We start from the raw sequence: 12970 nt of genomic DNA, 5'->3' as shown, positions 1-12970 counted from the left end.
TAATATCGTTGATCTATATCGGTTTTAATCATTTCATTGTCTAAAATGATAAACTTTTTTATTCATTTTACCATTTTTTCTTTTTGTTTATTTTATTAATTCTATTCGTTTTATTGATTTTATTAACTCCCGGCTTGCCCTGCTTTTTGTGAACAACAACGTTTTCAAACAGTTATAACTTTTGGGTTAGACAAGATTTTCTGCCCCATTGAACTATTGAAAAATTTGCAGGAGATGTGTATTAAGGATCAGTATGTAAAAATTGAGTAGTTCCTAACACTGCCGTGCTAATTTACTCCAACACAAAGATTCCAGATAGATAGTCACAGATTTTGGTTCACGTGTTTCGGTGAATATCGTTTCAGACTATTTATTCTTCAGTTATCTCCAGAACTATTTATTTGCAACAAAAAAAAAACATTTAAAGATTTTACACAATTTTTCGAAGCGTTGTCTAATTGGAAAACTAAAATTGGGTCATGTTAGAAAGGCATTTAATAGTGAGGATGACGCAAATACATGGTGGAGCATGTAGAACTGTAAAGTTACCCACACCAATTCTATCTGATGCAGGTAGTTTATGATTTTCCAAGGGCTATGGCAAAAGATGAAACTTTAATAGAATTACTCCCTTTGTTCCATCCCCATAACCAACGTAAAATAAGATTATCCCAATAGAAACAAAAAAATTATGTTGATTTAGACAACGTACAGCAAAATCTGCAAGGTTTCTTGATCAGAAGATAATAACAATTCATTAAATCTATATCTACCATTGATGCTACCGAGCCCTATATATAACATTATTTGTTACAAAATTCCATTTTTTCATAATTTTATTTAATAAGCAACTCATTCAATTATGTACTAAGCAATATGAACTTTCAAAATTATGTTTTTATGAGAAGTGATCAACACTTTTCATTCAACTGGTAAATTTTACATCAATTGATGAGCGGAGAGAAGTTTATTAATGTTTTAAGGATAGCCATCAAATCATAGGAATCTAGACAAAAAAGATTCGTTACACAAGATGAAGTTGTCTATGCATAGAAAGTTACATGTCTATTAGAGTGGTTCATCATGTGCCATTTTCCAACACACAATTTTTCGAGTTTCTCCTGTTAGTTCGAGCAACCAGTCATTTAGGATCACAAAATGGACTTCAAATGCATTGTGCTCGCCATTGAGGATCATTTTTAATTTTTTCCATACAGCCACGAGCCATAGTTGTGCCCATGCATCTTGCTTTTCAATCATGCCTATCATTTTCCTTGTATGTGTCGAATGTAAAATCGAATACTCTATTGTAAATTACCGTCTTCCTATTAGGCAAAATGTAAAATTTGGGGAAGTTCCAGAATCCTCTGCAGAAGTTCCAAAACTACAGAATATATTCGAACTGCAGTTGTAATATTTTGTCTGTAAAAAGATAAAAAAAATCGCACCATTTGATAATCCGGATCATTTTGAAACATATTTGTAGGAGGAAAATTGGATTGAACCAAAATTATGCAAGAGAGCACTATATTTACCTCACTGATATTAATCGAATTTTTCCTTATTCCCAAACCTCAGAAGACAATTAACAAAAATAGATTTTATATCACTTTCTGGTGTCCTTTTACCGCCAAAACTGCATTTTCGGATCCTGGGAAACCAGCTTACAACGTTATTTAGACTGTTTCCACTAGTGGAAGAGTTTGCATTGTCCAGAGAGTAGGCTTTAGGCTTCCACTGATGTCGAAAATTCCGTACCGATTTCGGTACTTTTTCCAGACACACGCCTAAAAATCCGTACTGTCCTCCCAAATTCCGTACGAATAATTAGCTTGAGTATATGGCGTGATGACTCCTTCTGATATACCAAGATATCGGGTTCAATTTCTGATCAATCTAGGAATATCCCTTGATTGGTTAGTGGTAGGCCACTTTCAATAAAGGGGTCTGGTATGTCGATGATATAACTCAAGTGGACTCTGCACTACCACTAGGCTCAACACTTTCCACCTTAGTAGGACGTAGTGCCCGTTTTGGTCAGGCGGGAGGAGTCTTACAGAGTATTATCGGAAATAGAAGCTAATGGGTTCAATTTCCGATTCTATCAAGTACCTCCCGGAATGGAAATTTTCTTGGTTGTTTGCGGAATATATAAAATGTATCTGGTTGCGTTCATTTGATGGAAAACCATGTGTGAAAATTGAAGTCCGTTATTTTTGTGAATTGGTTTGGCCATAAGTCAAAATATTAATTACTTTTTAGATAAATCGTTCAGCTCAAATTATAAGGTGAGACCATTATCATCATAATTATCATCATCATCATCATCTTGAAAGAAATCAATGTTTTTAAAACTAAAAATCATAAAAAAAAATTATTTGTGAAATAAATATTAATGTATAAAACGGATATTGTTAAGATACTAGCAAAATTAATACGATATATTAGGGGAAGGGCATAGCATAGTTGGTAAAGCGATTGCCTTGTACACAGCTCATTTCGGTTCGATCCCCAACCCCGCACATAGGGTAGAGAAATTTTTCTGACCAGATAAAAGAGGCGAATGACCCAACAGGTTAAAACTTCTATAATGAAACAAAACAACACACAAATTACGAGATATTGAGCGAAAAAGGAACAGGATCGGTTCAATAGTTTTCCCACAATAGTGAAAAGTAATTGAATATTTTTCGTGTGAGTCCGCTTTGTCAGCCTGTATTTGCAGGGGGAAATAATCCAGGATTAATTCGCTGTAAAGAATAGAATACACTGATTAAAAATCTCGAAAACAGCGTGGAACAGTATTTAGTGATAAAGCGCAACTCGTGTCACCCGAGCGAAAATCTACGACGAGTGAGTCGCCTCATCGACTAACCTTTGACGAGCTGGACCACAACAACGATTGATTACAGTGTGGTACGATTATAATGTACAATTGTACACTAATGTGCCCACTGATATCATATTTGTATGTGGCCGACCAACCGCCCCGTTGATGGCAAAGGTGATATGTGTTATTTCCTTCGCGCCTTGTGTGTAGTTAGCAGCGTTCTCGACCGACGTCACACAGCTGATAGACTGTGTCGTTCGTCGCGCACTCTTTCTATCTCTCTCGCCTTGCTCGCCTACTTCCAGCTGGATGTCAACAAGCGGCGGTCGGTCGTCGGTCGACGGGCCGCGCACGCTTTAATCGATTGCCGCGCCTGACGATGGCCGCGATCTCGTTCACAAACAAACAGCACTTCGGCGTTGCGTTTGAAGGCAGTATAAAACGACAGCGCCTTGCAAACGCAAGCTTTCAGTTCAGTTCCAGCTGGTCAAGCGGTCACATTACACACAAGTCGTACATACGATTGATCTGGTAGTTTCTCGGGTCTCTGCTGTCGGAACAACAATAACGACTACAAAAACTGCAGCAACAAAGTTTCCTTTGGACGTACAGCCTTCTCGGTACAGGATTGTCGTTCCGCTCGTTTCCATCGTGATTGATTGGAAGAAGATTGTGCGGTTGTGTTGCTGTGAAGTACTTGACTTTCTTTGTTCATTTGACGGAAGAAATTGCGTTCAGATTATTCCTGGGTGGTGGTGTATTTTGGCGTGTTACATACTAAAAAGTGAGGATATATTTTAATTTTAGTGTGATCCAATCTGATAACTTTTAAAGTTTCAAAAGTGGCGACTTCTGTTTGATTTTTTTAGCATGGGCATAAAACTACTTAATATAAAGTCTAGGTTGTCAAACTGTTTACAGTTGTTATTAAATATAAAAAATATTACAACGCAACGTATTTCATGTCTGATGATAGAATAGAACATATGTTTTAGTGTGAAATAAAATATTATGTCTCAACTTAAAATCAACCTGAATGTTCCGATTGATTATAATCGACGTATATTTTACCTGCATTAAATTGAAATTTCAAGTAAACAGCGATACCTCAGTTATGTACCATTAGTGAGATGTTTAGTGCTGTACTATATAGTTGATCTTCAAATATCACGATCCATTAAATATTTATGCCGATCCCAGATCAGATCATACGCAGTTTTCTAATATAGTTGAAAGGAACCTACGAAAAGCTGTTTTCTAGAAGATTTTAAATAGATATAGGTTTTATGGTTCAAATGAGTGACTGGTACTAAAACGTTACCTGGTACCACATTATGCAACCAACAATATGGATTTGATCTAACGAAAAATATGTTTTTCTGGACCATTTTAGGCATTATATACCAGGATTTTAATTTTAACTCCTACGTAGTTGGTCAATTAAACAAATTCCTAATAAACTTTATCTCTCTTTCTCGTTTCGCGCCTCCCTACAGAATCATGTAAACACTTCTGGAATCCATCATCGACAGTGGGAAGAATCCGACAAACTGTTTACGGCCACTGCGGTCCGCCCGACGAAAAAAAGTGAACCAACATTGAAACAGTGTTTATTGTGCATCTAGAAACATACTGGAACTGGCATACGAAACAAAAAAACGAAAGAACCGATCTGTGTGAGTGGTGTAAGTGCAACGGAAAATTTAATCGCTATCCATTACTACCCTTTCGACCAGACAGGCAACCAGGTGGAAGGATCGAATTTGAATTACCGAGAAGTGCGCGGTTGCTCGTTTTATTGTCCTCGACAGAATCCGTGAATTGCCTAGAGTGGACTTTTCTAGCTTTTAATCATTAGTGTCCGTTTATGGCTGCTAAGATGAATCTTTCGTTCGCCGGATGCGGTTTTCTGGGAATCTATCACGTTGGAGTGGCGGTTTGCTTTAAGAAGTATGCTCCTCATTTATTGCTGCACCGGATCAGCGGGGCTTCCGCGGGAGCTTTGGCGGCATGCTGTTTGCTGTGCGATATGCCCTTAGGTAAGTGTTTTTGAATGTTTTTTCTCGCACGTATGATACTCCCAGATGTAATCATAATGCGCTCTTACGTTAGTAGGGAAAAGACGCCCTACTTTAAAATGCAGGTGTGTCCAAGGAGCATGACTTTGCATTTTTTTCACTCCTAAGACCTTCTTGTTTAGTTTTTTGCTGTGCATCTCCTGATTTCGACCTATCTTCTTGGTGATTTTCCATTCCTTTTTTTGGCATTTCCTTCGCGCCTCGTCTCCGGATATGCCAACCCGATTTTTTTTTCAAATAGCCGATATTCTACCTAGAACACGTTGCTGTCTTCTTGAACTTGTTACCTAATTACACACAACCACACGCACCTGTGCAAGCGGGTTTGAATGCGCTTTTATCTATATGCCTACCTTACCTATGCGTGAGCAGGTTCATTAGGCCGGGACGGGAGTTAATTTGCTTGTTATTACTATGTTCCTATTGGCTATTAGCGCCCTACTGCCTATAATCGCAAGTCAGTCCCATGTAGATAGGGAATCCCATAGAAAATTGAACTGACTTGCGATTACGGGCTTTTTGTTTGAATGTGAGATTTAAAGCTTGTTATTATATTGTTCTTTAGAGAAGAAATGAAAAGATAGAATCCGATTGTTGTCTAATTTATCGATTTTATGCCGAGAACTTAACGCACAATTCATGTTTTAAGTAGGCAAATAACAATATAGATTTAGGCTGCATGTATGCCGAAAATTGTTCAGCATGTTTTGGGGTGAACGAAACTGTCGTAGATTAACCGGTTCTATTTTTAAAAACATTGGCAAATATGAAGGTTATTAAACTTGGGCCTGGACAATAATCAATTTTTTTGTTGTGTTTTGCCCATCAACTGATACAAACTACGAAAGGTTACGAGTTCATTGAGCCTCCGAATTTGTGTTTACTCGGTAGATAACTATTATCTCGCCGACGAAAAAAGTGTTAGAAAAGGTTTATTGCAAATTTATTGTGTGGAAGGATTTTTTCACAAGTTTGGTTCTCGTACTTCTCAACTGATAACAACCCAACCAACAGTTTTAGCTGAGCTATAACTTAACTTGTCTGATTAGAAACTATGTAAGTTGAACAAAAAAAAATGCTATTGAAATATTTTACTGATAGAAAATTGGCTGCTGATCTGTAATTTTAGTCCATTTAAAAAATTGACTGAATTATACTACGAGCAAAACTAGTAGCAGTTGTATTTATGTTTTTATTCGTCTATTTTTATTGCACTATGTAATGACATGATACAGGGATGCTAGCTGGTACTAATAATATAACCTTTAACAATTAAGTTGCACTACAGATCTTAAGGGGAGGTTCTCACTCAAAATTTTCAAAAATTAGGTTTTTTCATGCAATTTTTGAAAGTGTTTTTGAAAAGTGTCTACTAAATTGTGTTAAATAGGTTTTTCGATCCGCGCATCAAAAAAGTTTCTACAGGCCATTCGGCTCGAGACGCGTGCCTCAGGGAGAAACCTTTTCATTGCATTACGAACCTTCCCAGAGTGCTTCGCGTTGCACTGTACATTAGAGTGGGACATGGTTATATGAAAAAAAAATAAAATTCGGCTCCGAGTAACTTTTTGGGTCCCATTTAGCTCCCAGAACAACTCTGCAAATTTTTAGCTCGATCGGTGAAACTATATTTTTGCGTCCACTGTTTAAAGTTTACATGATATTTCGCTTGGGCAAATTGCCCTTTGCAAATTAATTCTTCCAAGAGTCGCCCATTAGGAGGTTAAAAATAAATAGATGTCTGATTTTTATAGAAAATTTGCCAAGGAAACAAAGTCTAGAAGACTGCAAAACGATCTGATACTTGTGGAAAAAGTTTCTTAAGCAAAAACTGATTGATGCCCTGAAGATTGATGAAAATGTCACTTTTCATAGCATCACTGCTTTTGACGGTCTAATTATATAGATAGATAGTATAGATAAATGATTTAGACACATTAAGAGAGGATTAAAACAAAATTGCGTATAATTGGACAGCCAACAGCAGTGGTGCTAGAAAAAATAAATATTTTATCAATCGTCAATCGGTTTCTGCTTAATAACTTTTTTCTCAAACGTCAGATCGTTTCGTGGTTTTCGAGACTTTGTTTCTTTGTTAAATTTCCTATAAAAGCCACATAACGATTTATTTTTAGGAAGTAATGGGTGACTCCTGGAGGAATTATTTTGTAAAAGTTAATTTTCCCATACAAAATCCCATGTAAACTGTAAACAGTGGGCGCAAAAATATAGCTTCAGGGATCGAGCTAAGAATTTGCACAGTTGTTCTAGGATCTAAAAGTTGCTCGGAGCTGGAATTTAATTTTTGTCCCACCCAACTGTTCATGTGTACAGGTATCGAGAACGTATTTCACGGCTTGATCGGTAGAGGCATCGCAGACTTATCGTGAGTTGTGAAACAAGCACAGAAAACGGTGAAAATGAAAAAAAATGTCAAAATTGTTAAAATCAAATTTTAATTTGCCATTTTGGAATCGCCATTTTTTATTATTTTTTATTTTGATACATTTTAACTCAAATTCGTGTTTAAAAATCACAAATTTTTTTTTTCTCTCGATTTTGCCACTAATTTTGAATTTTGAAAGACTGACCTCAGATTCGTAATCAGCGATGTCCAAAACCCATAATTCCATGTAATTCTTCCAACATATTGACATTCTGTTTTGAGATAAACGCGAAAGTGTTCGCGTTTATCTCAAAACATGATTTTTCACAACTGCATGCATGAAAATAGTTCAATTTAAAGACCTGTTGACCTCTCGAACGGAAAACTTTTTCATTGGAGAAATGTCTAATAAAATCTATAAATTCTTTGTGTTTTTAGTGAAGCTTTCTAGTGGAAGAAAGTGCTAAAAATCGATCTCAAGGTTTGACATCGCACCATTAGGGACCATTCATAAATTACGTAACGCTTTTAGGGGGCGGGGGGGAGGGGGTACGACAAGTTGTGACAAGTTGTGACATAGGGGGGAGGGGGTGTTAACTAGATCGTTACGTAACATGTTTTCACCGAAGAAAAAAAAAATTCTTGGAATTTGTTACGTAACAGGGGAGGGGGGATGGAAAAATTTGTGACAATTTGTTACATAGGGGGAAGGGGGAGTCAATTTTGGGCAATTTTTGCGTTACGTAATTAATGAATGGTCCCTTACGTCAAATTTGACGTTTTCAACCCGTCCTTAGATCATTCTTTCAATAAACTTAGTTTTCATTATAGCCTTATTATCAGCTTTGTGTTTCAAATCGGTCATGAGGCAGTAGGAAGTGCGCACCTAACCTTAGAGAGAACGTCACCCCGGGCGCCATTTTGTTTTTACGTCTTGAAAATATAAGCCTTTTGGATCCTAAAACTTCTTTGTTTTTTTCGTTGGGGGGGGGGGGGGAAGAGGGGGCGTGTGACCCCGGAGGCACCAGGTGTCCAAAAGAGGGTAATCCACAATTCACACGCCCTTTCCTTATTTTTCGTTTAAGAGTTATAGTGTCTTTGGTAAAGTTGTTGCATAGCGTCTAGCGCTTTATTTGATCATTTCATATTTGTACGCAATTCAGTCGCTAGGGCGGCGCTGTTATCAGAGCATTTTGAGAATATAATCTGTGAGGTAAATTTTTACCCAAAACATGCTTTATAAACGTACAGGACCTACAAAGTTTACATTTTCAGAAGATATATTTATAATGATAGGAGCAACAACTTTCTCGAAGGCACAATTTTTCTATCTAACTTTATTAAAAAAGCATTACCTTAGCGACTGAATTTCGAACTAATATGATGTAATCAAATAAAGCGCTCGGTGCCATGCCATACAGCAACTTTTTCGAAAATACCATAACTATAACAGAAGACAATAATTGATACCACGTATGTTATGCCTAACGTCCATTATGGCTAACGTCTGTATGCCTAATGTCCATTATGCCTAGCGTACGTATGCCAAACGTCCGTATGCTCAACGTATTTGTACCTAATGGGACATTTTCAAATAAATGTTCAAAAACAGTCAATATCAAATAATTTCGAATTCTTCAACTTTGGAGGTTTATTACCATCTAAGAAAATTTGTAACATAATACAGTGCAAATCTAGTAAAAATAATTTTGTTGATTAATCCTCCTTTAGAGTATTAATGGAATCAATTCTTCAAAAAAATTTTTTTTGAGAATTCGTGTTCTTAGTAAAGTTCTTCCGAATAATATTAGAAATGATTTTTGTTGAAGACAAGCGTTTTGGGTGTCGAGATATATTATGTTATTCGCGAAAAAATATTTTAAAATCATGTTGTTGTAATACTATTGTTATCGATAACTCTTAGACTTTTTTACTTTCTGCAAAGTCGTGTAGACCAATGAACACATTTTAATCCATGGTATGCATCTGTAAAACTTACAATAAAAAGGTATATTGAAGAGTCTTAAGGGGTTACTCCACCGTAGAATTGAAAAAAATAGATTTTCTATTTATTAGTCTGAAATGTGCTTTTGGATGCTAAAAATGATATCCCAAAACGTGGAATACGAAAACAATACGTATATGTTCAAATTTTCAATTCTGCCGCAACGTCTCTTATGCACATCCCGTGTGTACTGAAAACTTTAACCGCGTTTTTCTCGGGACCACTTTTTTTGAGCTGGCCGAAAATGTAACTCGAACAAATGATTTTTGGTCGCTTTGAAATTTTCACTGTATATTCAAAATTGATTTCTTCAGCGCCGTACGCTTGATTTTAATTTTTATTGTTTAATTTTTTTTAATTAATGATTTTGTGTCGATTTTTATGACATTTCCGGCGTTTTTACACTAAAAAATGCGCCATTTCGTGTAAAATCAAAATATCGAAAAATCCTACGTACGATTGCCATTGATATAAGGAATAAGAAAAACTTTGGTTTTTGGCTCTAGGTCAAAAATTACCGGAGATAGATTTCCGGCCGTGGACCCCTTCGAAAAAACTTGCATAGGGGAAAATGCTGCACAGCCGCCATCTTAAATTTAATGAAATTTGGTATTTTTCAATATCTCGATATGCCGCATACATAGAGCTCTTATATCTTGAACAAAGTTCTTTATAATATTATTTTCAAGTACTTTGATGAAGACATCATATCTATATAATGTTTTGGAATAATTATTACGCCAATATTATTTCTAGGGTGATTAATCACCAACATTATTTTTTTCAATCGATGCAGTGTAGGATATTATAAAACTTCTTAGAAGATACTATACCCCCATGGTCGATGGTTTCGAAATTATATGATCTTGACCGTTAAACAGTTTTTGTGCATTTATTTTAGTAATCTTGACTTTACAAATGCATACGTTTAGAACGCTACCTTGTATCCAAAATCTAATTACGCCATTCAACTCACCACTCAAATGTTCACATAAAATATTTGGGGTTAATTTTGACTATAAGCGTAGAAGTATTATGGGTTTTTCGTGTGATCGGGTAACTTTGTGTTTTCTGTCATATTTATCAATTATGTATTGGGCAAAAGAAAAAAACTCGATTCTCTTCTCGAGGCCCGACATTGAATTGTTTTTCGGGAATTGCAAAGTATCTACTGAATAGATTTTGAACTAGGGTTAACGTGCCCTTATTCATCTTATTGGTCACGATGTCACACTATTTCGCTGAAAACTCGGCTTACAATTCTTGGATTGCGCTTAAATAGGTGTCAACATCTATGCTTCGGTCTTAAGAAGCGGATCAATAAAAAATCTGCCTTGAAAAAAGTGAAATACTCGCGTTAGAGCGAAGCGAAAAGTCGAGTACAACGCACCCTTATTCATCCTACCATTTGAAGTAATGCGTTGAATAGAGATAGCAGACACTGCTCTAACTAATGTGTTCAAATGGGTGGGATGAATAGGGGTGCTAAGATGAATTAGGGTGCAGTAACCCTATTATTTTTTTTATTTTGCAGCTACATATTTTGACTTTGAAATTTTAATTCAAAGGCCACAAAAAAACATTGGCGACCTTGAAACGTCATTGATTACATCTAAGTGGATTTTTAGATCGTTACGCACCTAATTTAATCAACGCGGTCCAAACTTTGTTATATTTAACTTATCAGTTTATCTGAACCTAATTACGTTTAATCATTTCGCAAAGTAGGATCTCCTACAGTAAATCAACGTGATAAAGGTCGATATCTGACTGGTCGAGATTGACTGCTTAATCGGCAGACGATAATGAATTGCACCTCCGTCGCTTTTTTGCTTCTTCGTCTGCATGACACATGAGCTTTGTTGCGCTCTACAACTTTTCAGATTACGACCTGTTTCGAATGTGTTTGGGATTTCACAATCTCGCGAGACGGGTCAACAGCTGCTTTTCTTTGTCGGTTCAGCGGCAGCGGTTTGCTGTGTAGGGAAAACAATACATTTTAAACATTCCGAACGATAAGAAGCGAGATCTGTCGTAGCAAAAAATTGTTCTGGCGATGAACTTTACTGTAAATGTGTATACAACATACTATATACCTACTATTACGAACATTCTGGCAGACATTTTGCTAGCATTAAAATGGTCTCTCCTACCATGGACAATACAATTTTTTGTACCATTTCATTACTTTTCGCGCATGATTACCAACAAATTAAAATAGCAAAAAATCCCCTATCTCCGCTGGGGCAAATTCGGATTTGACTTCACCGCTCAAGCTGATGGACGCTTATCTGGCGGAACACTCATTAATCGCACCACCTGTTGAAATGACGGCAGAGGGCAAGGTCCAGATCAAAATGAAAACACTCGTGTATCACTGTCGGCAATTAAGCTTCTGCGCGTTTTCAGCACAAAGAAAGTACTCACAGTGAACTTTGGACGGTATTCCGTGCTCCAGATAGAGGTAAATGTTTGAATCCAGACGAGTTTGGGAACATGCTCCCAATTTTTGCTGTGATTCAAATTTAATGACCGATTATTTTTTTCCTAACCCCGCCTTAAACAAGGTCATTTTAGGCCGTGCTGTGGCAATGTCAGCTGTCTGTACAGGCCTCGTCGATTCCCGTCGGTTGTTTGTCAAACAGTAGCGTTATTGACTTTCATTATCAATCCTTTTGGTTATTCTACCAGAAAGAGTGACGGTGGGTGAACGCAGGCATAGTGTCGCCGCTACCAACTTTTATGGTTTCCACCTTCAGCTGGTAGAGGACCATGACGGAATTCGAACGATAGTCTAGGACACGTGCTCGACCTTGCTTGGACTTTCTGCCGTGGACGAGGAGTGTACCTAGGGTAGAAGAGTTCTTATTCATCCTATTTGTTTGAATCAATTACAGCAGCATTTGCTCAAAAGGATGGTCTATTAAAATTGTTGCTCCACTCAAACACAATTATCCCGTATTTTTCACATCAGGTTTTGTTACCATGCTACTACTTAGTAATCAACATTGGATTTAAACGCAACCCATATTAATTATCGACCTAGTAATCAGTAGGATAGAGTGGACCCTTTTTTAACGAATTGAATGAAGGATCATCTACCCTCTATAGCAAAATTCAAATATTTAGTGATTGACCGATCGACAAAGTAAACCAATTTACATTTCGTCCCAAAGTGATCAGTTTCAGATGGCCTGAACTAGATGGGTGGGACAAAAGGACACAGTACAGCGCTACTGAAAGGTTTCTTTGTTTGTCTAATCGGCTGCCGCTTGGTCGTTTTAGATTAGTTCGGTGAGATTTCTGATAAGAATCCGTACATGGAGTGAAGTGTCATGTCAAACAACGAGTTTAACCAAGATGGGATGATTCATTCGGTTAGTTGAAGCGAGGAAATTATACACGAACCGAGTGTAAGTGAGAAATTTTCAATCAAGAAAATGTTTGACCTTACAGAATTATTCATTGACTCACAATCTGAATTTCATCATTGATTAGTCATTCGATTTTTGTGTCTGTATCTGTATGTCTGCTGATATTGAATTGGATCTGTCGAACATTGACTTTTTGAGAACACTGCCCAACAGAAAGGTTCCTCAAGTCAATGGCTCTATGAGCTCGTATCGATACTTCTGTCATGCTGTATCTGTTGAATTCTTCATTTATGGAAA

The 12970-nt window shown here is 36.9% G+C and overlaps 1 protein-coding gene across 3 annotated transcripts in view; it reads left to right on the top strand.

The window, feature by feature from the left end:
- Positions 1-3287: 3287 nt before the first annotated feature.
- LOC131694001 (1-acylglycerol-3-phosphate O-acyltransferase Pnpla3-like) overlaps positions 3288-12970 on the top strand; it is a 45938-nt gene continuing 36255 nt past the window's right edge. Inside the window, exons 1-2 of one of the 3 annotated variants that reach the window (XM_058982331.1) lie at positions 3288-3614; positions 4327-4869. In XM_058982331.1, coding sequence (XP_058838314.1) covers positions 4698-4869 — 172 coding nt within the window. In that variant the 5' untranslated portion in view covers positions 3288-3614; positions 4327-4697. The remainder of the gene's footprint in view (positions 3615-4326; positions 4870-12970) is intronic. The other 2 variants (XM_058982329.1, XM_058982330.1) reach the window with 2 other exon arrangements.

Source organism: Topomyia yanbarensis, chromosome 3 (genome assembly GCF_030247195.1).
Source record: "Topomyia yanbarensis strain Yona2022 chromosome 3, ASM3024719v1, whole genome shotgun sequence".
Classification (NCBI taxonomy): domain Eukaryota; kingdom Metazoa; phylum Arthropoda; class Insecta; order Diptera; family Culicidae; genus Topomyia; species Topomyia yanbarensis.
Note: the sequence above shows the minus strand (reverse complement) of the source record. Positions and strands in the feature narration are given on the sequence as shown.